The 23,082-nt window shown below is 44.9% G+C and overlaps 1 protein-coding gene across 2 annotated transcripts in view; it reads right to left on the bottom strand.

The window, feature by feature from the left end:
- PAPLN (papilin, proteoglycan like sulfated glycoprotein) overlaps positions 1 to 19,340 on the bottom strand; it is a 74,680-nt gene extending 55,340 nt beyond the window's left edge. Inside the window, exons 1-2 of one of the 2 annotated variants that reach the window (XM_084629898.1) lie at positions 19,105 to 19,340; positions 6,968 to 7,030 (exon numbers count right to left, since the gene is read on the bottom strand). In XM_084629898.1, coding sequence (XP_084486024.1) covers positions 6,968 to 7,030; positions 19,105 to 19,113 — 72 coding nt within the window. In that variant the 5' untranslated portion in view covers positions 19,114 to 19,340. The remainder of the gene's footprint in view (positions 1 to 6,967; positions 7,031 to 19,104) is intronic. The other variant, XM_084629899.1, reaches the window with a different exon arrangement.
- Positions 19,341 to 23,082: the final 3,742 nt, after the last annotated feature.

Here is a 23,082-nt window from a genome sequence, read left to right as displayed (position 1 = left end):
GCAGTTATCTGGATATTGATATCTGGGCAGATGGATTGATTTGGGATATACAACTCATTTTAGGCTATTGGTGTAACAAAGCAAATCAGAAATAAATGGATGTTCTATATAAAAGAAAAACCCTCAACACAGAGTACTGCAGGAAGCTGGTGCTGCAGGCAGGAAGTGAAGAAACAGATTGACAGAGCCAGACGGGTACCCAGAAGTCACCTACTACAGGACAGGCCCAACAAAGAAAGTAACAGAACCTCCACAAGACGTCAACTACAGCCCCCTACTAAAACCTCTCCAGCGCATCATCAAGGATCTACAACCTATCCTGAAGGATGATCCCTCACTCTCCCAGACCTTGGGAGACAGGCCAGTCCTCGCTTACAGACAGCCCCCCCAACCTGAAGCAAATACTCACCAGCAACTACACACCACACAACAAAAACACTAACTCAGGAACCTATCCCTGCAACAAACCCCGGTGCCAACTCTGTCTGCATATCTATTCAAGGGACACCATCATAGAACCTAACCACATCAGCCACACCATCAGGGGCTCGTTCACCTGCACATCTACCAATGTGATAAATGCCATCATGTGCCAGCAATGCCCCTCTGCCATGTACATTGGCCAAACCGGACAGTCTCTACGCAAAAAAGTAAATGGACACAAATCTGACATCAAGAATTATAACATTCAAAAACCAGTAGGAAAACACTTCCATCGCCCTGGACACTCAATAACAGACTTAAAAGTGGCAATTCTTCAACAACAAAATTTCAAAAACAGACTCCAACGAGAAACTGCAGAACTGGAATTAATTTGCAAATTGGACACCATTGTATTAGGTCTGAATAAAGACCAAGTGGATGGGTCACTACAAAAACTAATTTTCCCCCTGCTGATACTCACACCTTCTTGTCAACTATTTGAAATGGGCCACCTTGATTACATTGAACTCATTACCATGACAAAAGTGATTTTCCTCCCTTCTTGTCAACTGTTGAGAATAGCCCACTTCCACCTTAATTTAATTGGCTCGCTAACACCCCTCCTCACATTTGGTAAGTTAACTCCCATCTTTTCGTATGGTGTGTATTTATACCTCTCTACTGTATTTTCCACTTCATGCATCTGATGAAAGCTTATGCCCACAAAAGCTTATGCCCAAATAAATTTGTTAGTCTCTAAGGTGCCACAAGAACTCCTCGTTGTTTTTGATGATACAGACTAACATGGCTACCACTCTGAAACCTAGTGCTGCCTGCCTGTATGTATTTCAGACAACAGCTAAATCTCTGCTCATTCTGGCCATGAGTCTCAGACACTCTGCTGAGGCTGGACCCAGGCAATCATTTCCAGTAATTCTGTCTTAACTCCTTATTATTCTTGCCTCGGAGACACAACATGTTTGTAAAGAGCTTTAAAGGAAAAAAGTGCTAAGTATCATTATTATGAATAATATAAAAGTCATCAAGGAAATGCACTCAAACAAAACAGGAACAACTAAAACAAGGTAGAGTGAACAAGGTGGTGGCAGCAGGAGAGGAAACACTAAATGGTATAGAAGTAGTGAGCACCAGATTAAAGAACATCACATTAACCTATGCACGTAGGTGTAAATCTAGAGATACCAGTGGAAGGTAGGAGTCTCCAGATTAATATACACTGGGCAGGATTTTCAGCCAGACTTCAAAACAGCCTCCTGTTGCAATTCAGAGTGGGGGCAAATATGAGTCATTAGACATCCTCTAACTACCTGAACGGCCAGATCGTATACCCCTTACAATGATGAGCAGTTACATACTGAAATAGCCTGAGTGACTTCAAAGGGACCGCTTTGATGATTGGGATTGCCACCAGCATGGGTAAGGGATTTGTAATCTGGCCCAAAAGATGCAAAACATGCAGGGTACAGTTATTTTCAGGCACAAAATTACACTTGCAAAAATGGAAGCCAGGACAAGGCCCGGCTAGAAATCAGGCCCATTATGTGCTAGACAAACCTCAGCATGATAATCAAAATCTGCATAGCCAAGAGGGAAGGATGACTCATGTGCAAGAACTCGAGAAAGTGGCTGTCATCTGAGGCTTTATCTACAGCAGGAAAATTCACTCTAGTCTCCCGTGGCACAGCTCCACATGCAATAGAAGTGGTGGAAGCTGTTCTGTAGACAGAGCTTGAGCAGTTTTACTGTTGTGTTATCTCCCCCTGCTCTGAGTCTCAGTGATAAAAAACGCCTCAATCCTAGCCTCCGCCATCACTACCATTGATCCCAACTTTCCTAGAATAGAAGCAGCGTTAGGGCTTGTCTACACTGAGGCCTTTGTCTGTGTTGTCCATCTGTCTTGTCTTGTCTGACACCTAGAGCATAAGCTCTAGGAGGCAGGGACTGTCGTCTTTGTTACTTGTCTGTACAGCATCTAGCACAATGAGCCTGTATCCTGCACCTAGGCACTACTAATACAAACAACAACAGAGGAGATGCTGGCAACTGGGCTGGTCTCCTCCCTGGGTCCCCTCTATGGAACCTGGAGTCCCTCATGTGTTGGGAAGAGGAGGGAGAGATCCTGCCAGTTCTGCTTGGTACCAGCATGTTCTGGCTGGCAAGGAGGGGAGGCAAAGCCTGGGACAGCAGGTGCTGCTGAGGATGGAGCACTGGGAGAGAAACTCATATCAGCCAGCTGGTGCTGCAGGCAGACAGTTCATCTGGGGAGCTACCTTCTGCTAGCTATTGCAGGCTGCAGCTCACTCTGGCCATGAATCTCAGATACCCTGCTGAGGCTGGACCCAGACAAAATTCTCAGTTGTCGCCTATGCCAGCACCTCCCCACTCAGTTATCTGCTGCCTTCCCTGGTCTGACAGTTGATGTCATTAAAATAAAAAAGTTTGCCTACTTCAGACTAAAACCAGGAACATGAAAAGGGAGAAGAGAAGGAAAAGACCAGCCACTAGGACACACCCTTCAAACAAATTAAAGGAGTGCTGTTCACAAGCAGGCACACACATGTAAACACACACCCCTGCCTGCAGCTCACACCAAGTTGATTTCTATATTTGCATTATCATTATTAATTTGTATCGTTTCCAAGTCCATGCTCTCGAGCCACCTCCACTGAAGGCAGTCTGTTTTGAGGCAATGTCATCACATGGAAGTGGTCCCAATCAGTGTAGCCAGGCAGCACACATCCTTTAGGGCACGCGGTTCATTGTCAGAAGGTCTTCTTCCCAAATTCCCCTCCCACCCAATGATACCCGGGAATTTCAGAAGCCAGCAGACTGTAATTTTTGTAGAAAGTTTTGTAGATTTGTGTGGGCACATGCTCAATTTTGGAACGCACTGGGCTCACTCCTACTCTCAGTCATGTCAGCGTTCAAACTCCCATTGACTTCAGTGGGAGCAGATTCAGACCCATGATGTGATTCATCAATCTCCACTCGCTGTTCTCAGAGCTGAGACAGCTGGATTTTCCACAACATTCACAGCTACTAAAAAGCCGGTGGTGGGGGTGGGGAGGAAGCAAAATCCCTGTGTCCGCATACATCCTTTTCAGCACCCCTGCACACATCCTCCTTATGCGCTTCTCCTCATACTGTTAATCCATGAAGCCATAAGTGGGTTGCTGTCATATGCTAGCCTGTCCATGTACCCATTCAGCTTGGGAATCATAGCATTCAGCCAATGACACTGTGGGAGCAGGGCAGGGCATGTAGATTCTTTTTCAGGCACTGGTGTGGGAGGCAGGGGAATTTATTTGATTAATTTTATTGTCCATGAAAGAATTAAAGGCAAATACTGTACAGTGTAGGAAGGCACAGCACAAGCCTCTCACATATAGCTCTCCCAGAGCCCCTCCAACTCAGCTGCATCATCCCTATTATTCAATCCCTACACAGCTTTGGGAATGGACCTCTTTACTGACTTGACACCTCAACTATGTTTTCGATCTGAGCACATTGCCCACGAGGCAGCGATAGTAACTCTGTAAGTTCCTATCAAGCTGACCCTCCAATGCCCCTGCTATTCCAGCTCTGGCTCCTCTCAGAGTTTTGTCAATATATCTCAGTCCTGCACTGCAGTACCCCATCTCTTTCAAACCTACATTTATTCTGAGCAAAGACTGGCCAATAATATGGACATGTTGGATTTGAGACTAGGTAGGGACACACATGTCACTTATGACATATGTGAAGCATGAAAATAGGTTTCAAGAGGTAAAATATTTATTATTATTATTAAATTATATAGCAGCAAAAGTATGCTAGTGTTTTGGGGAGCTACCTTCTGTTAGCTAGCCCCTTCTAAAAGACTACATATAGAGAGCTTTTAATTCATTTCCTGGGTTTAGATTTCCAGCAAATGTGAAGGTAACTCCTAAAGTTCTATCCTTCTGGCACCTACCAGGAAATGTTCTAAATTTGGGCTCTTTTAGAATAGCAAAAACCCAGTGTCAGCTGGTACAGCATGGACTTTTGACCTGGGGCTTCTATAGAAGAAGAAACATTAGCAGTAACCTGATATTAGTGGTTTTATGGCCCAATGGAAGATATGTGCTTGACAGTAGTGATTAGAGGTATTTAGCCAGATGTTTTTGTCCAAGGGCCCTGGTTTGTTACTCAACCCTTGACAGAACATTGTGCATTTGTATAACACAAAATGTCAATAGCCTCCAGCAATGACAGTTGCCTATGCTCTGATTCATCAGAAAAACTTCTGTCTGTATTTCTAGGCAAAAGGTTGAGAACGATTTACAACAGAAAAGTTACTGTGTCTACAATGAAGCCCACAGATGATGGTTAGTTTTTTTTTCATGCTGCCATGTCACTGGACAGTCCTTTAAGCCCCTTTTGGAGTACTGTTGACTTCAGAGGTCCATGCTACTCTGGCAAGGCTGAAGGGTGAATTACCTTTATACAAATACAACCATCTCACCTGACTCCTATTCTGCATGTGACTTGTTTGACAGTGAACACAAAACAACTGTTCCTGCCTCAGCAGCAGGGCTGCTCTGAGATTAGCTCCTACTACATCAGAAGAGGAGTAACAGAGCTCCACCATTTTAAAGACACAACACCTTGCATTAGAGGAAAACTGTGCCTCCAGCAAAATGTTTAAGTGCACCTTCCAGTTCAGTTATTTTCAAATTCTCACTGATCTCTGTGATTGCAGGAATCACAAATGGGGGAGGGACATTTTTAATGCCACGTGAGGCAGATTAAGCGTGATGTTCCCTTTATGACTATGAGGAGTTATGCCTTTAATCTGTCATGGAAGGAACTAGGAATGACCCATCTGAATGCGTTGGTGCTTCCATTCCTCTCTCGGCTTTTAAAGAGCATCTCCTCACACCTTCTTAGCTGGGCAGTTCCAGCATCCAATGTGGCTCTCATACCACAGAGGCACTTAAGGACAGACTGTTAAACTTTCCCTCCTCTACAGATGCACCACCGTTTCCATCCATTACACATTCTTTCAAGAGAAGTTACTGACTTTAGGACACATTGTCTAATATCAGAGACGAGCAGCGTAAAGCCATCCCCCAGAGATTCTCCCGCTTCACAGTTTCATGGAACAATGTGGTGCGTTGCTCACATGGGATGAACTTTTTTGGCTCTTTTTTGGCCAAGGGTGCTGGTTTTGAGCCAATTGTGTTAGCAGCTAGCAAGGAGAGATTGTGTAGCATACCCAACTACCTCATGGACCTTCTAATGCAATGACTAGCATGTGTGTGTACCACTATCCTCTATTGTGGGGTGGGCAAACTTTTTGGCCAAAGGGCCACATCACAGTTGCAAAACTGTATGGAGGGCCGGGAAGGGAAGGCTGTGCCTCCCCAAACAGCCTGGCCTCTGCCCCCTATCTGCCCCCTCCCACTTTCCACCCCCTGACTGCCCCCCTCAGAACCTCCGACTCATCCAACCCCCTCGTTCCTTGTCCCCTGACCACCCCCTCCCAGAACCCCCACCCCTAACCGCCCCCCTGGGACTCTGCCCCCTATCCAACCCTCCCTGCTCCCAGTCCTGACTGCCCCGACCCCTATCCACACCCCCGCCCCCTGACAGGCCCCCCAGGACTCCCACACCTATTCAACCCCCCCACTCCCTGTCCCCTGACCACCACCCCTCAGAATGTCCACCCCATCCAACTGCTTGCTGTCCCCTGACTGCCCCCGGGGATCCTCTGCCCCTTATCAAACCCTCCCCACAGCTCCCCGCCACCTTACTACTCCACTCAGAGCAGCAGGAGCTCACAGTCCCACTGTCTGGCCAGAGCCAGCCACACTGCTGTGCTGCCCAGCAGGAGCGGCAGGCCTTAGCACTGGTGGCACGGTGAGGTGAGGTGAGGCTGCAGAGGAGGGGCTGGGGGCTAGTCTCCCCAGCCGGGAGCTCAAGGGCCTGGCAGGACAGTCCCACGGACTGTAGTTTGCCCACCTCTGCTCTATTGGATACTAGAAAGTCAGACTTGCTCAAGTGTAGATGATCTAGTTCCCTGCTGTTGGCTGGAAGTGCAGAGCATACAATCCTTATGACAACTAACAGAGATTCTCCCTTATCTCAAGTGGCAGAGGCCTGTAGTTTTGGAGCAGAAGGTTCACAGTTCTAGCTCCACTGATGACAACCATTAGGTCTAGGTGGCATACCTCATGATTGTCTAGTTCCATGTAGCCACAGAATCACTATCAATGACTTACTATTAAAACTGCCAGTATAGACTTTCTAACATATATACCTCAGTGTGTGTGGTGACTGGGCCCCAATACCTTGGTGGAGATGTGGAGGACAGATACATCATCAAGTGTATGTCAGTCAAGTATTAACTTTTTCAAGTGCATGTATATAGTCATTTTCAAACAGGACACCCATTACCCTAAGTTCTCTACAAACACTTTGGCTGCCAAAGTTGAAACCCTCTACTCCAAGTTTCATGCCATCCCTGGTAACAGCCACTCTTGAGAAAAGGTGCTTAACTTACTGAAGATGCAGGAAGTGGCATCATTGTTAGCGTGAGCAGGAGGAACAAGTTCTTCATCGTCCTCTGTGGAATAAAGAGAACATTGATCAGAACTGCTGGTTTCTTGCTCCTTCATGGCTAGAACTCTCTGTGGAGCACAGGTCAGGGACGGAAGGGGGCAAGCTGGTCTGGTGGGAGATCTGATGGAAGGGACTATGGAGTGAAATAGAGATTTAACAGGAAAAGATGATGGACTGAAACCAAAGGCAAGGAACAAGGAACAAAGGTAGTTTGTCACTATGTATCCCAGACAAATCAAGGCAACTGTGAAGACTGAAATTATCCTCCACAGCAAGCCAGCATGTAATTACTGATCCCCAGCATTTCTCCTAAGCTTGCCTTTGGCATAATGAGAACACCATCTCAGGGCATGGAGGGGAGGGGAGGGGAGAGGGAGAGACATGCTGTTTCTTGTCCTCCCACCCACCCATTTATGCATACAACATACCTTTTAAAAAAAACAAAAAAACCCCTATGTATTTAAAATAATAATGTTCTGACTTCAGCCAATCAAAACCAGGAAATTCGCATGTTAAAGATTCTTTCTGCATCTGACTCACCCTGTTTGAGTTGGAGGAGTTTCAGGAGCAGGGTCTTAGAATACAGGAGGTGATCTTGCATGTCTAAAATCTTCAAATTTGGCATCTAAAATCCATATTTAGGCATCTAAAGATTTAGCCTGATTTTGGAGAGGAGCTTACCACCTGCAGCTGCCTTTGAAGTAAATGGAAATGGTCAGGTGCCTACATTTATTTAGATGCCTAATATGGAATCAGGTGTCTAGCTTTAGGCACCCAAGTTTAAAAGAATGTGCCCCATATGAGCAGCACCAAGATACAAGAGTTTGAGTGAAGGGCTGAATATGGAAAGTTTAGAGGGAACATTGCTACAGCAGGATCAAACACCTGACTAGATGAGATATATTGTCAGGTGTGGGCTCCTTAGCAAGGTGTCCAATATTTAAGATGCTCAAGCTGCATGAGTATCATTTGCCAAGCCCATCCAGCAGCGCCTCTGGCCTATAGGGCTCCAGAGTCACCGGGCTTGCCGGCATTAACACAGTCAGCAAGTAAATACAGCTCACATGCTGTTCCTGCCTCCAGGTTTCCTCAGAGACATTGCTTAGTAGTGAGGACAGTATGGGATCTCTTCACCATTCCAGCACCATTCCTACTATGTCAGCTTATATTTCTCAGAACAAACTTCCTCTTTTGAGCATTAATGCCATTTCATTCCTTCGAACTGCCCTGCCCCACTGTGCCCACAATAGCCATGACAAGGCTCATTCCAGCCACCGGGGATTGTCAGCAGTGCACAAATTTTAGGAGGAATGGGCGGGGGGGGGGGGGGAGAGAAACCAACCCCTAAAAGTAGTAAGGTGGCTATCTCACTTCTGTCTAATGGCCCTCTTACTTCTCACTGCTGTTTAAATAAAATCAAGGCACTTGACATTCAGGGCCCCCTACTTTTTTCTCCAAAAGTCAATCACTGATTGTCATAATCCAAGGATGCCTTGGTCAAGCCATCTTTTCTCTTCATCAGCCCCAGGAAGTAAAGGTGACATAGGAGCTGCTACATGGGTTCAATGCCTCCAAAGCATCTCTTCCTTCTCAAGCACAGACATGGACCTAAACCATAATTTTTAGCCTGTCATTTTAATACTCTGTCCCTTTAATATTAATACTTAATACACACGATTAGTTCCAAGCTCCCAGTTGGCTGAGATGCAGAATTTATAATATTATTGAGAACAGTGTTGATATTTAATAATTATCATCAAGACTAAAACCTTTCCTGCAGGAAAGTATCAAGTCAAGAAAAAGACACCTGAAAGTAAGGCTGTCTAGAGTAGCATCTTTTTTTCTAGATGCTCCCAAAGTTGCTTTGAAAGAGGAAGCTGCTGTTCTGGGAATTTCACAGCTGCTGCAAAACTTCCATGGTGCCATGTCTTGCGTCTGGGGAGAATCTCATTGCTCTTAGCACTGACACATAGCAGATAAAATAACATACTACAATGCATTGAAAATATGCACATGGGTTCTGGTAATGCCCACTATCCCTGTATACTGGGGCAGAAAGGTTTACTCTTTAATGTTTCTTCCATGGGCCTTAGAACTACAAAGTCCCTGCAGGAATCCAGTTATACAAAATTCCCAAGGCAAAATAATAGAGTAGAGGGGAGAGGAAACAGAGAAAACAAGCATGAGGAGATCTCTCTTGAGAAGCTAACTATGTAGATCATGAGAAAATGGAACTTCATGGGGTTTTTTTAGATGGACTTCAGTGGGCTTGAATCAGGCCCCTAGTTCTTCCTCTGAGACCAGTGGAGGATTATGCACGACGGTATATGAGAATCTGTCAAGTGTTCTCTATTCACATTTTCACTTTTTCACATTCTTAAAATCTAGGGAGAAATGGCCTTGACATTCTCCTAGGAGAGATAGTTTTGATGTCCCCAACCCAACCAATCTGCTGACTTCTGGTTGGAGAGGTGGAACAGGTGCACAAGGCTCTCTTTACCCAAGTGAATCCTGTACAGTGAGCAACCCTGAAATAGGACTCAGGTCTTGTGTGAAAAGAGCCACAACAAAACTTGTTTTTCTAATACCTCCCTCAGTTGAAATGTTCAGGAAAGACCATGTGTCCATGCTCCTGACCAGGACTTTGGAACAACCAGAGTCAGGACAGTCACTGAATAATCCCAGGTCTCCAAAGAAACCAGACTCTGCATGCTGGGACAGGACACTGTGTGAGTTTCAGTTAATTCCAGTGACATACCTAGCCATGCCTGACAGATTCAGTAAACTTATTTGTTCTGTCTTTTAACACTGAGTCTTATTGTAAGAATTAAAAGCTCCTACTGACCAGGGTCACAGTAGCAGCTCTGTTCATTTCCCATTTCTCCTTGCATTGGGAGTGTGGGGTGGAGTTTTGCTGCATGTGGGCTGTGAACTGAAGCTATGGGAAATGACTGGCCCAATGCTGCTGCCTTGTGTGCCTCCTGTCCCATTATAACTCATTACACCTTTCCTTATGGTTCAAAAAACACTCCCTTTTCATTCTGTGCTGGAACTGCATGGCCTCTCCTTCCCCCTCCCTCCATCCAAGATGCAGCAGCAGAATGTGAAACAGCTGCTGGGACACTCCCTATATGAACATTTCTGCCACAGGGCTGAATCCTGGTCACATTAGGAACAGGGATAAGAGGAATAAGTTCAGCATAAATAAGCGGCCTGAACCTTTGCCCAGAATTAGAGAAGGGCCTGGCCAAAACCTCAGCTCTGAACATTGCTGAAGGTTGGGAAGAATCCAAACTTTGTGGCTATCTTTGAAACGAACACCTCAGAGTAGACTGGTGAAGGGGATGAACCAATGCTTTGGATCCAATCACTTAAACTTGGTTGAAGTTTGGGTCCAGAGCCAAACTTTGAGACTTTCTTGCTCTGTAATGGACCAAACCAACACTCCAGAACCAAGCACCTTAAATGTTGGACAAGATCTGATCTGGGTGTGAATTTAGCAGCTCAGGGCCACCTGTCTCTGTCCCAAGAACTCAAACTGAGCCCCAACCTGAACCTTTTTGAGATTTGAAAGGGTGGGCCTGGAAGCAGAAGTGCCAGAATACTAAGAGGGGCTGCTTGGTTTGAATCCAACCTGGCCAGAACGAGATCCCACCAATTTTGTGAGAGGTGGCACTGGTGAAATTTGCAGCCCAGCTGTGCAGTCCCAAGAGGCTGGGATAAGCATCCAGACTCTCAGGTTTAACACTGAACTCACCCAACACTGAAGATTTTGAGGTTCACCCATTACTAGCAATTAGGAGGCCTGGAAAGAGCTGATAGTCTGCACTGTAGCAGTACCTCCACTGTAGCTTTGACTACACCAGGGGAACACTGTGGCAATGGAAACTAGAAACTCAGTGAATCTCATTTCATTGCAAACTCCAAACTCAGACCAGGCTCAGTAAGGCTCGCACCTTTCAGCGAGCTCGGGTCTATGTTCTGACACAGCCTTGGTCCAACTTATAGCTTCATGTGAAATCCTGGGCACCTTTACCCAGCTCTATGGGTGTCTGCCTAAACAGCTTGTGCAAAAGTCATATCTGCATTTGCAAATGAGGCCATAGAAGCTCAGGATGAGTCACTGCACACCATGCCCTTTTGGTCATGAGGAAATGGCTGATATGATTTAGGCAGCTGCTTTTCAAAATGGGTTACCCATCTCTCTCTCTCTTTTTAAACTATATCTTTTCACAAAATCATTGGACAGATAGCAATGCCTGGTTTACACGCTAAAAGTCCAGACAAGAGCAACAAAAATGATTAAAGGTCTAGAAAACATGATCTATGAGGGAAGATTGAAAACATTTGGTTTGTTTAGTCTGGAAAAGAGAAGACTGAGTGGGGATATGATAATAGTTTTCAAGTACGTAAAAGGTTGTTACAAGGAGGAGGGAGAAAAATTGTTCTCCTAAACTTCTGAAGATAGGAAAAGAAGCAATGGGCTTAAATTGCAGCAAGGGAGGTTTAGGTTGGACATTAAGAAAAACTTCCTAACTGTCAGGGTAGTTAAGCACTGGAATAAATTGCCTAGGGAGGTTGTGGAATCTCCATCATTGGAGATTTTTAAGAGCAGATAGACAAACACCTGTCAGGAATGGTCTAGATAATACTTAATCTTGCCATGAGGCAAGAGACCGGACTAGATGACCTCTCAAGGTCCCTTGCAGTCCTAAAATTCTATGCCAGGACAGATTTTCTGGGAAGTCTAGAAGAAAAAGAAAAGAAAAAAAAATCCCAAGAAACACACCAACTAACCAATCAGAAAGGGAGTTTTAAAATTATGGAGCTTGATTCTTAAACTGGTTTAGTCATAGCTGAAAGTTTACATGAACAGAGAATCTGGCCCATGATGTTTTAAAAAAAGTTTCCCTGTTTATTTTCTTAAAATGTTTTGCACACCATATCCCCAAAATGGCTCAACTCCATGGGTTTTTTTGTTTTTTTTTTGGTTTGCTGGCCATGCCAGGGAGAATCAGGTAACTTTTTTAGGGTTTGTGGAGGGATTAGCATAGGAATTAGAGATTTAATATGAAGAGCGTGAAATGGGGTAAGCACGTCCTATACAGAGGTAGGCAACTAGGGGCTCACTGGAGCAGCGATATAAAGAGGCTGGGAGAAGCCATATGAGGGTTAGCTCTCCCCTGGCTGGAAACAGGGTCAGGAAGGTCTGAGGACCAAGCCAGGAAGCATAGAGAAACTGATCCTTTGCCTTAGACAGGAGGATTAAACTGGGTCCAAGAGACTTAACTTAATCGCTGTTTCTTTTCTCCCCTGCCTGAAGCAAACTGTCTTTTATTTGACATTTCTATCTCTGTTTTTCACCAAGCCAAAGCAAGCCCTGGTCCTGACTCCCTTTGAGCCAAGGTGGAAAAATACTCTGTATAGAAAATGAGCAAGCAAGTGTGTGTTAAAATGGTTGTATTGTGTTTCCCTTCCCACTCTCCTGTTACCTGCAGCTAAGACCTGGGACACACTCAGACAGAGCTACGTTTAAAATTTTAAAATGTCTGTACATATAAACTGGCTGGAAATGCTAGGAGACAATGGAGGGATGGAGCATGACTAGGAGACCAGAGGGCAAACAGTGGTGCGACTTGGTGCTTGAGAAAGGTTTACATGGCAGTGGGGAACTGGCTGGATCCCCTAACTCTTCATTTCCATACTCGTTAATGTTTGACCTTTTGTAAAAAGGTGCAGGATTCTAAGAAAGTAATTTTATTTTTGTATTAGTCATCACTGAAACACGCTTTCAGCCGTAACTTTTTTCTTAAATGAAGTTGTTACATTTTTAGATTTGAGGTGAATTCTGAACTTAAAATAAGATACAGACGATAGCAGCAACAGGGAGAGCACTCTCTTACTTCATGGTTAAGCGCAGGTGCTTTGTAAGTTTGCCCTGCACAGCTGTCAACATACTTTAATTTCAACCTGCAGCATTGCCTGCTATTCCAATCGGGAACCCATGCAGCTCTGCCAACACACCTCAATCCTGACCTGCAGCACCTCATGCTATTCCAGTCCTATCCACCCCTACAGATCTGCCAATGCACTTCAGTTGCGATCTGAACCATGCCTGGCAATTCCAGCCCTGTGAGTAAAGCTACGTTTGTGGTTTTGTATTAAGGACTAAACCAAGACACCCATACAAGCTTCTGACCCAATTAGTACTGACGTCTCCAGTCACTACCCCATCACTTTGACACCTAAGTCCCCTGTAATTTGGGAGGGAGAGATGGTGAGATCTGGGGCACTGTTCACAATAGACATATGATTATATCTAGATCACTGATAGGGCCCACCCAAGCTGGCCACATTATCACAAGAGAATCTTACAACAATGCCAAGCTTAGCAGAACTTCAGGAGAATCGATCAAGAGTAACTCATGGCAGACACTGTTGGACCTGAGAGTCAGGAACAGGCGTGGCCAGGCAGACAAAAAGCTTGTTTCAATCCCATCACGTAGGCACTGTGAAAAGAGCAACTGAAAAACCATCAGCTACAACAGTGATGTCAGATTCTGGCACCTCCTGACCAAGGGGATTCCACAGTGAGGCTTCACCTGCACACACCCACAAGGGGTGGGATGGCAAAGCGAGATGAGGCTATGTCTTTGCAGAAATTGCACATCTGTGGCTTTCCTACCCCATGAAATGCACAGTACAGTCATATTAGTGATGTAGATGGAACACATTTGTAGGTATGCCTTGTGCATCAGAGAAGAGGTAGTGGTTGTCCCAGCCTGTAATGTTCCATTACAAGGAAAAATACAATATTTCATGAGGCTAGTAATAGGCAGACAATAAGGGATCTGTTCAAGTTTAGCCCTCTGCAACAAGCCTTCCAGAGTTAAGGTTGCAACCAGGGTTCCATTACAAATTTCTTCAAAAAAAATAAAGATGTAATTGTAACTTGTAATTTAGTAATCTCACTGACTACACATGTTGATTAAGTCTCTATTACATTCCCCCATATAAAAAATTTAGACAGCTACAAGCCACAATAGAATAAACCTACAGAAAATACATGACAAGAATTAAAATTAAAAAAGCCTAAGCATTAAAAGGAATGAAAAAGACTAGCTAAGGATTTACATTCATATTCTAATACTGCTATGGGTCATCAATTTGGGGTTTGGATAGATTAGGAAAATGAGTGGGGTTTTAAAAGTTTTAGCTAACGTGTATTAACTAACATGATTTTAAACACTAGCACTGAATGTAGACAAAGACAGTGATGTTTAAAAACTTGTTATCTGCTCTGGTTAACACACGTAACTTTGGGAAACTTCTTAAGAACCTAACTAGAGTCTAGATGCTGGGTAATTACCTCCAATTAAACTATTCCTCCCTCCTCAACAACAACAACAACAACAAAAGACAATTTTCTCAACCATACAAGTATTGTAATAGTCCAAGTGTAAACATAAAAATAATCTGAACCGTTTTCTTTCTCTCTTTGTGCCTGTGGGGCCCGAGTCTTCTCTCCCTTAGTGGTGTAAATCAGAAGTATGTCTGAGGAAGTGATGGAGTTACACCAGTTTTATATTGCTGTGTAAGTGGCAGGAGACTAAAGCTAGCAGAATTGAAAAATCCTTTTGACTCCACTAAAAAAAGTTAAGAGGCCATACCTGCGCTAGGAGAAACAGAGCTTCCGTCTCCAGGGCTGCCAGCCTGGCATCTTTCAGCAGTTGCTAAAAATTACCTTTAAAAAAATAGCTTTATGAATGTGTGATCACTCCTGGCACTGCAGTGTGATATGAAAGGAAGCGCATATGGGACTGTGTGATCAGAGAAAAATGATAACTGTGTCATCTAAAAATAAACCTGCTGTTTGTTCCGCAAAGACCCATCACTGTGCTTCCCTAGTAGCAGCCAGAGCACAGCAGTCACTGCTCTAATAACTAAGTAGCAAAATAAACAATTCATGGGTGGTACAGTTTTTCCAGACATCATCATACATTTGCATGTTGAGTGTGTTTGTGCATTTGCGTGAGCGAGCAGGAACACATGGCGTGTACATATGCACAAGCACATGTGTAGTTAATCATCCAGTTCCATTCATATATGCCCCTCTTCAGAAACCAGAGATGCCTTTTAGTCACTGTCAGAAACAGGATACTGGATTTAGATGGACTATTGGTCTGATCCTAATGGAGTCAAATAAGAGACAACCTTGGGTGGATATACACACAATGAGCTCCTGCAGAGCAAAGATTACAATGGGAGATGACTCTATTATCCTCACAGAACAGTGGGTAAATTCCTCAGGATTAAGGGACACCTTTAAGGATTTACGAATGTATGTACTGGATCAGACCAGTGGTCCATCTAGCATCAGTATCCTGCCATTAACCATAACCAATATTGGATGCTTCAAAGGAATCCATGTCTACACTGCAATAAAAGACCCACAGCTGCCAACTGACTCGGGCCCACAGGACTTGGGCCAGGAGCACCAGAACCTGCATAGAAGTGGGCTGACCACCAGTGCCAGAACCATGCCCCCATCCCTGCTCCTCCTCTTCCCCGAAAGGTCCCTCCCCCTACTCCTCCCTTTTCCCCCAAGGCCCCGCTCCCTAGGCAGGCTGGATAACCGGAGCCAGGCCATGGTAAGAGCTGACCAGGGAGCCTGTGCCACTGTGGGGAGCCCCAGATCCTCCACCTGCTCTGGACAGGGAGCTGGAGAGCAGCCCCCAGCCCATGTCCCTGCCCCCTGGTGCACACCACACAAGGCAGGTGGAGGGTCTGGGGCTCTCCACAGCAGCCTGGGTTCCCTGGGCAGCTCTTAACAGCCCGGCTTCAGCTTCTGGCCTGGCCAGGGTCAGAGCCTCAGGAAAGAGGAGGAGCAGGGGCGGGGCCCCATAGTGGGGGGACTAAGGCCCACCTCAGCCCCCCACCAGGAAGAGGCAGGCAGTGCTAGCAGGGGCTGCACTTTGTGGCAGGGGAGCTGATCACCTTTTCAGCTCCCCTGCTGCAAAACGCAGCCTCTGCCAGGCCTGCCTGAGGCTACTACACCCATGTTAAAAAGTGGATCCGATGAAGTGGGCTGTAGCCCACGAAAACTTATGCTCCAATAAATTTGTTAGTCTCTAAGGTGCCACAAGTACTCCTGTTCTTTTTGCGGATACAGACCAACATGGCTGCTACTCTGAAACCTGTTAAAAAGTGGGAGGGCCATGGCCCCCCTGCACACACACCCTGGTTCCGGTGCCCTTGGCTTGAGTCACAGGGCTATAACATTGCAGCGAAGCCATTCAGGCTCATGCTGGAGCAGTATTGTGTCTCTGGGAGAAAAATTATTCCTCCTGATCCCAAATGGTGATGAACCTATAGCCTAAAAGGAGAGGATTGATAATGCTCATAATCCCATCCTAGGTACTATAATGCCAGATGCTATTCTTATTCACAGAAACAGCTCATTCTCTTATGAGACTTACTATTTGCACATGCTGTGCTCTGAAGAATCACAAGGCACAGACTTGGTTTCTTTAACGAAGTGTTTATCATTTTACAGATAGACTTTAAAGAGTGAGATAACCATCAGCAGCCTAAGGAGTAAACCCTTCAGGACAGGGATTCTCTCTTTTTTATGTTTGTACAGCATCCAGAACAATAGGGCCTCAATCCAGATTGGAGCCTTTGGGCAATACTATAATTAAAGTGTTGTTAATAATAATAAAAAAATTCCCAAGTTGCTCTACAGAGCAGCTGGGTCTCTAGACAAAACACAAGGCAGCACCAAGGTATCACCTTTCCTAGCACATCATGCAAATTGGAACACAGCTACTCACATGCACTCCAGCTGAGTCCACGTGCATATCTTGTGAGATAACTAACCCCTTAATGACTAGATGAACTGACACTGCAGAACACTTACATCACACTTGATAAACACCTGGACTCAAAAAGGGGTGAGCCAAAACCAGAAACAGACTGCATCAGAAGGCAACTAGCTTATAAAACACCACCATTGCAGGTTATCCATTCTCTAACTTCTGTCTGATGCTGCATCCCAGCCTCAGAGTTGCCATCCTTCTGTTTAGAGAGACACATTCATTTACAGCTTATTTTTAAAAGCAAACAAATTCAAATGTTTTTTTAAACTATTAAGGAGAGAGAGAATACGGAGAGACCTAGCAACAAAATTTTGCACCCCTGCTTGACATTTGCCACAAATCATTTGGAGTTCTGTCTCACAGGTTACATTTACAGGGGATCTCTTACTAGCCAAGCCTTAGGTGTGTAGCTTCTATGGGATCAGAGTCTCCAATATCAGCGGGTCAACTCAGGCCTTTATCCATCTAATGTAAGTACATCAGGTTCCACACAATTTACTGTGTGGATGCAGTACGACTTTACGGGGTCATTGTAAAGGCAAATTTGGCCTCAGAGTTGTTTTTGTTGTTGGCTTTTTTTGGGGGGGGAGGGGGGACAAAGGACACAGGACACTTACAAAACTGAAGAATCTGAGAATGAAAGTGACTTAAAAAAAAAGTGAAACTAACATATCTTCATTGTTCAACCAGAGAGAAATAATAAAGTAAACACAGAACATCTATAGTGGAAATTTTAATTTAATTTTTGAAAATTTTCATTTTAATCTGTTTTAGTAATGTAGGTAAAGCAATTTATCTTTTTAAATGATGTTTAAGTTACTATCCCTTTAAAAACCATGGCCCTATAAGTTTTGGTAGGCATTAAAAATCCCCCAGCACTTTCTATAAGAGCAGTGTGTTTGTCCTGCTATCCCTGGACAACACTGCCTACCACACACACACTGTTGTACAGTGGGCTGTGCTCTTGCTTGCTGACCTCCACCCCAGAAATAGCTGCATTTTACTGGACCTGTGTCTATACCATTTATGAAACATTCCAGGATCAAAAAGCATTACAGAAAGAGAGGGGATCACATCTATCAAAGTACAGAGAGGAATGGGAGTATGAGTCCCAAAGCTGTCTACACACAATCTTGCTGAATGGCTCTGCACTGGTGCAATGTAGAAATGGGGAGCGTACAACCTAAATGTAGTGCAAAAGTTTCCAAGATCACTGAGTACCAAGGTACAAATCCTTTTAATCAAGCTTTACAAACAGACCCACCTAGCCTTCATCCCCCTCCCCGTGCTCCTATACCAAGTCTAGTACCTCCTGATCTTGGGAACTCCTTGCTGGACAGCCATGAGGGTTTTCTGAGCTGTGTAAGTCCTTTAAAGCAGCTGGCCCTTCCCCAGGGAATACCATGGCACTTTGCAAATCCTATGCCTTTAGATTTAGCACAGCACTTGTCACAACAATAGCCATCCTTTTACCATCTCTTTCTCAGAGTGAGCTTCCAAAGTAGCCTTCTCAGCTGACATGTTCACTTGCTTAGCAACAGGAAAACCACAAAAGATGTCAGCGTGGGGCCTGATCCTGCAAACCCTTCCTTGAGAAGAGGTCTGCAGGATCAGGTGTAAGTTCTGAACAGGTGAAATAGGTGTGTAATGATCAGGATAGAGAGACACTTCCTCTGGAAGTAGGCAGGTGCTCCTTCAATCCACACAGCTGTCTCCCATAGTAATGGTTATTTGAGTATTAATTACCAATAGGCACAGGAATCCACTGGCACCAATACAAGCCCTGCTAAACTTATATTGCTTTCTACACTCATGCTGGCAGGATCTATTTAGGCACCTAGCCCCTAGGCTCATCCAACATTAACCGATACCTCTTCCCTCTCCCCCGAGAATGTTAGTAATGGCTGTTTGATTATATTAGCCCCTGGACTAATTAACCTGGGAGTGTAAAGCAGCAGGGATTAACATTCACTGAATATATGGGTGTCTTCTCCTTCCCTCTCTGCCAGGAAATCTGAGTTTGCAATCACAGGACTCCATTCAGCAAACATCTCTCTTGCCCTTTAAACTGTAGCCAGGCTGATAAAAAGTAGTTGGAAATAAAAAGCCATAAATGGCAAAGGAAAGACAAATAGACAAGTGGTAAATGAGATGAAGAGGAGAGGAAAGAAGCGACCCACAATGCAAAACTAACTCTTACCTTCTGCATCAGTTTGTTTGAAGGTGAGTGTAAGGTTTAGAGGCACTAAAGCCACCCTGTAGCCCAGCTGTGTGTCCACTTCCCCACTTCTGTAGCTTAATCAGTGGCTCCAACACTCTCCTCTCCCCAGCTTCTGTTTGGTTACTAATCCTTACTGCACAGGAAAAGGAGAGTTGGATTTCATTTAACCCCTTGAGCCTCAAAGTTTCTTCATGAGTTTCCTGTTTTGCTTTTGAAAGCCAGAGTTGTAGCCGTGCACACATGGAAGAGCCTGATTTGGGATGATTTCCAGTTCCCTTTGAATGTGTGCGTGCTTTAATTGAAAATTGTGCTGCAAGTTATTGCCTGGGTGGAGCCCTTCATAACTAGTTTTACTGTAGCTGCCGGCAGCATTTCAAGAGACAGATACAGTAATTCCTAGTTCCACTTACTGTTCCTCATTTTCAATAAATTCCCAAGTCTAAATAACAAAATATTGAATTTAATCACATTTCCTTTGAAACTAGAGGTGGGCCAGAACCACAAGTCATCAGCCAGGCATCCCCCGGACCATGGGAAATTTGAATCCAAATCCAGTTCACAACTGGCCCCATATCTATGACGGGCTTAACCAGACCCTCAGATCTAAAGGTCCAAGCATTTTGGAGGAGTTAGGCTATATCCAGAGATGAATATTGCAGCTCGGGTCCATCTCTATTTGAGATGCTCTTTTCTCCTTTAACATGCACCATGTAGTTCACATCCCTTGTGAAAAACCAGCGGGGAGAACAATTTAGCAACAGTAAAAAGTGCTCAGGAGGAAAGAAGCTGACAGAATGCCAGTGTAGCTAATGGAGGACAGTGAGTTCTTGCTCATAGTTTGTAGAACATCAGGGTTGGAAGGGACCTCAGGAGGTCATCTAGTCCAACTCCCTGCTCAAAGCAGGACCAATCCCCAACTAAATCATTCCAGCCAGGGCTTTGTCAAGCCCAGGCCTTAAAAACCTCTAAGGAAGGAGATTCCACCACCTCCCTAGGCAACGCATTCCAGGGCTTCACCACCCTCCTAGTGAAAAAGCTTTTCCTAATATCCAACCTAAACCTCCCCCACTGTAACTTGAGACCATTACTCACTGTTCTGTCATCAGTGCCCACTGAGAACAGTCTAGATCCATCCTCTTTGGAACCCCCTTTCAGGTAGTTGAAAGCGGCTATCAAATCCCCCCTCATTCTTCTCTTCCGCAGATTAAACAATCCCAGTTCCCTCAGCCTCTCCTCATAAGTCATGTGTTCCAGTCCCCTAATCATTTTTGTTGCCCTCCGCTGGACGTTTTCCAATTTTTCCACATCCTTCTTGTAGTGTGGGGCCCAAAACTGGACACAGTACTCCAGATGAGGCCTCACCAATGTCGAATAGAGGGGAACGATCATGTCCCTCGGTCTGCTAGCAATGCTCCTACTTATACATCCCAAAAGGCCATTGGCCTTCTTGGCAACAAGGGCACACTGTTGACTCATATCCAGCTTCTCATTCACTGTAACCCCTAGGTCCTTTTCTGCAGAACTGCTGCCGAGCCATTCGGTCCCTAGTCTGTAGCGGTGCATGGGATTCTTCTGTGATAAGTGCAGGACTCTGCACTTGTCCTTGTTGAACCTCATCAGATTTCTTTTGGCCCAACCCTCTAATTTGTATCCTATTCTTACCCTCTGGCATGTCTACCTCTCCTCCCAGCTTAGTGTCGTCTGCAAACTTGCTGAGAGTACAATCACACACCATCCTCCAGATCATTAATGAAGATATTGAACAAAACCGGCCTGAGGACTGACCCTTGGGGCACTCCACTTGATACCGGCTGCCAACTAGACATGGAATCATTGATCACTACCCGTTGAGCCCAGCAATCTAGCCAGCTCCATGGTGTGCTAGAGAAGATGCTGCAGCCGGCACTGGATGGTCGTACATTGTCTCAGCTGTGGCAGGACCAAGCGCTTCCTGAGCAACCTGGCATACAAGCTGTGGGTGGAGCAGCCCAAGGCCCTGCTGGAGAACCATCCCCAAGCTGACCAGAAATCTGTGTTGCCAAGTCTCATGATTTTATAACAAGTCTTGTGTTAGCTGATGTTTTTCTTAACCCCCCAGACCTTGGCATCGTGTGAATATACCAGCCTCTCAGATTGTAATACTTTTTTAAAGTAAATTTCTCAGCTCACAGTTGTGGAGAAAAGCTTGTAAACATGATCCCTAAAGCTTCCAAAGCCAGTAGGCAAATAAACAGAACTCCAAATGCCTTGTTTTAGAGATTACATGATTTTTAAGCCATTCTCACGATTTTTGAAAGCCTGGGTTAGGCAATGCTGCTCTTGTGACTGACAATTGAAGTTACAGGAGGAATTTTGGAAGGAGGAATGTAATTGCCCACACTGGAATCTAGCCAGGACATAGCCAAGAAACAGCTATGCCTACTTTGCTAAAGCAGACACTGGCTGAACACAGCATCTGGAGATTTTTAACCATAAAGATTGAAGAACTGCTCCCTGGGGACGTTGAAATAAAATCAGAACTGACCAGAACTTTCACTCCAAACTCAAACAACCTGAAACTTTGGTGAAGTTCATTTTATCAACCAAAAAAAACCCCCAACAAAACAAAAAAAACCCAAACCCAACCACCAGCCAAACAAAAAAGGCCTTGTACCTCACACTTCCTGAGTCCAACAGGAGGGCAGGAACATGGGAAAACAAAGGCTGTTCTTGTGGGATTTTGATCCAGGCCCAGCTCATCTCAGGAAGTCTGTACTATAGGTCTCACAAGACAGCTTGAAATTGCAAAATTTCCAGGCCAAAGTGGTGCCCTAAGGATACATTCTAAGCGACGAAATGATTGTATATAAATGTGCAACAAATGTCTGCATGGTGACCCCACGCTTGCCATTGTAAGTAGTTAAAGTGTACACTGTTTCTGTGAAAGAGGAAGTGATCCCTGTATACCTTGTAAGTACTGGAAACACTTCTGAATGAAAAAAGAGGTGACAATGCACTGATCCAAGGTCATTCTCATAATTTGACAGTGAACCTGAGATTTATGATGCACCAAATCTAATCAGATAAACAGGACACTCACTTCTCCACCAGCCTGCTACATCCAGGGGATGCATGGGGAGGCAATGGCAGTGTCACAGGGGTGACCACCAACTGGAGGAGAATTTGGGTGGGTCAGGTCACCTGTTTTATATTGTTAAACAAACATTTTTGGCACGAAGCATGTTGTGAAGGAGATCCCTTCTGTTGTGCTGTTGATCTCTTAGGCTGGGGTCTGTCCTGGCAGCAGCAATTCCAGCTTTTCTTCCAACAAACCCTCAGAGCACTTTTAATGGAAAGGAACCACCAGACTCCCTTATTGCCAGGGAAATTCCTTTCTCCTTTCAGAAGGACTGATTCATATAAGAATACAGAGCTTGACAAGCTTCACATGACTGACAGGCTGTTGCTATTTAAGTTTTCCTTCATTATTTTAGCAGGATCCAGTAATATCTGTGTACTTCCAGCAGGGAACAGAGACAGGGACTTGGGTTCTAACCCCAGCTCTGCCATGACTCACTTTCTGATCCTGAGCATGTCACTTGATCCCTTGGACTCTCGGCTTCCTCATCTCTAACACAGGGATGACTATACTTACCTACCCCCAGGAGCACAAGCCTGTGAGGAGTCGTTAATGTTCATGAAGCACTTTGAGCTACTCAGATGAAAGCTGGAAAGTATTATGAGACTTCCCTTGTAGATAGACTCTGCTGTGTGACTACAGCAAGGTGTGACCTGCTGAAGTGAAGAAACAGATTGACAGAGCCAGAAGGGTACGCAGAAGTCACCTACTACAGGACACGCCCAACAAAGAAAGTAACAGAATGCCACTAGCCATCACCTTCAACCCCCTACTAAAACCTCTCCAATGCATCATCAAAGATCTACAACCTATCCTGAAGGACGATCCCTCACTCTCAC

The sequence above is a fragment of the Lepidochelys olivacea genome (assembly GCF_965140295.1).
Source record: "Lepidochelys olivacea isolate rLepOli2 genome assembly, chromosome: 6".
Classification (NCBI taxonomy): domain Eukaryota; kingdom Metazoa; phylum Chordata; order Testudines; family Cheloniidae; genus Lepidochelys; species Lepidochelys olivacea.
The sequence above is the reverse complement of the archived record's forward strand: the minus strand, read 5'-3'. Positions and strand labels throughout refer to the sequence as shown.